The sequence below is a fragment of the Camelina sativa genome, chromosome 15, assembly GCF_000633955.1.
Source record: "Camelina sativa cultivar DH55 chromosome 15, Cs, whole genome shotgun sequence".
Lineage (NCBI taxonomy): Eukaryota > Viridiplantae > Streptophyta > Magnoliopsida > Brassicales > Brassicaceae > Camelina > Camelina sativa.
Window position 1 is genome coordinate 13,949,664 of NC_025699.1, and position 2,036 is coordinate 13,951,699.

A 2,036-nucleotide genomic window follows, 5' to 3' on the forward strand; every position below is an offset into this window, starting at 1 on the left:
CGGCCGTGGACCACTCCCGGCCACGTGGCCATCCTATCTTTTGCTTTCTTTCTTTGTGACCGTTATCTTTAAAAACTTCTTCGGAACGCTGCGTTTTTATTTTAGCTAGGTGTTTAGGGTTTGGGGAGTCCCCTTGTAATGAATGGCTAGCCTAGTTAAAGGACCTATATCCAAAAATGTAAAGGCAGACTAGCAATAAAAATCAAAGTTGTTCCTTTATCTCTCTCATTTTCAGCGATTGAAACGAAACCATAGAAGCTTCTCGAACCGGGTTCGAAACCTTCTAGCTTAGTCGTATCACAAGGAGATCCATCCCTTGCATGTCGCTACATCGATCCACCTTCGGCCTTCATCAACCAAGAGACTAACGAGTCGAGCATCTCCTCGTGAACCTCTTCCGCCTCTATCTTCATCGTATTAGGAGTCTAACGAGTCGAGCATCTCCTCGTGAATCTCTTCCACCCGATCTGATCGTTTGTTGGAGCCGTATAGATCTGATTCCTTCAGTTCCAGTCCCGTCTGTATGTACGTGAGTCACGGCCGTCGTCCGGGGTAACATCAAGCGCTAACGCCAACAGAACAGCTGTGACGTTCGCTTGACGGTTATGTAAACCACAGCTTCGTCGCTGATGGTTTTGCATATTTAACCTCTCTCTAATTCGACACATCTCTCTCACATACCACAACACCAAAATTTTCAATCACAGTTCTCACGGCATTACACGCCTCCAATGTCCACCGCACGCAGCAGACCGACGTATAAATCACAACTCAATTCTCTCTGCCATCACACAATCTCATAGATTTCTCTGCTAATTTCGGATCTAGTGGTTTCATAATTTCATAATCTCTCATCAAATCTCTAAGGTTTTCTTTGGAGGAGAGGGAGGTGTGAGAGAGAACACAGTGATATTGTGCAATATCACAATTTTTTATATAATATATTATATCTTAAGAATATATAATTTATGCTAAATTTGGAACATTTAAGTGTGTGTGTGCTATGTTTGGAGGAAAAACTTATATTTGTACTATTTTTTAGAATTTCCATACAAAAAAAACAATTCATTATTAAATTATTCAAACGAGATTGACTTTAAAACAAAAATTAAGAAAATTAAAATTTAAAAAAAAAAAAAAAACAAAAAAAATAAAGAGACTAGTTTCTTTGGTTTCTTTTCAATCTACCTTACTGGAAATGTCGATTTGAACCAAACTGGGAACATAATTGAACAAAAATATACGCCATTTTTGTGACGGGAGGAGTAGCAACAGTGGTATGCTTGTAGATACCACATACGGGATTTCTGTGTAATGTCTATCGTCCTTTCCGATAATGCATACCATGTCCTTGCTGGTCCCATTATCATTGACATTACAACACAAGACAACTCTTTTCTCTTCGTCGAATAATAGACTTGAGAAGATAACTGGAACAGGACAATTAGGGCGAGTACTGTCTAAGTGCAGTCTCCACGACAGCGTAGCTTCAGTATCGATGTTATTAGTTATCCATATCTCCATCTTTGACGTACTACGGTTCCAATTTAATACCGAGAGTTGTTCTTCTCTAACAACTGATAGAACCATCTGACGAACATCTTGGAAATGCGGAAGACACAAACGATTAAATCTTTCTCTTGCAAAATCAAAACTAAACAACATTTTAGATTTTTCTTCAAGATCAAACGCAAGGGAGTAAGTATTTCCCTTCAAAGACAGGCCACGTCCTATTATGATGGAGGATTTGTGATTGATGTCATCAAGAACTTTCCATGAATCAGAGCTAAAGTCATATACTTCAAACCTCCAAACTTCTGTCTCACAATATATCCACAAGATTTTGTAGCTACGGCAAGATTCGTTGTTTTGGATATATCCTAGCGTGAAATTGGAGTTGTAGTATCTCTTGTAATCATCTTTGAGTTGGATCCACCTGGTTTCCCCCAAGCTCGGATTCCAAACTACGAGTCTATTGTCATTGGTTGTGCATAACAACAAACCATCACAGTGACAAACTTTGACTATATCAACTT

General features: G+C 39.1%; 1 protein-coding gene across 1 annotated transcript in view; it reads right to left on the reverse strand.

Annotated features, from left to right (window-relative positions):
- The window catches only part of LOC109129096 (F-box protein At3g22700-like), a 2,203-nt gene continuing 1,346 nt past the window's right edge, over window positions 1,180-2,036 (reverse strand). Inside the window, 3 exon segments of the mRNA XM_019236721.1 lie at window positions 1,180-1,216; window positions 1,294-1,371; window positions 1,373-1,936. Of these exon segments, the coding sequence (XP_019092266.1) occupies window positions 1,180-1,216; window positions 1,294-1,371; window positions 1,373-1,936 (679 nt within the window).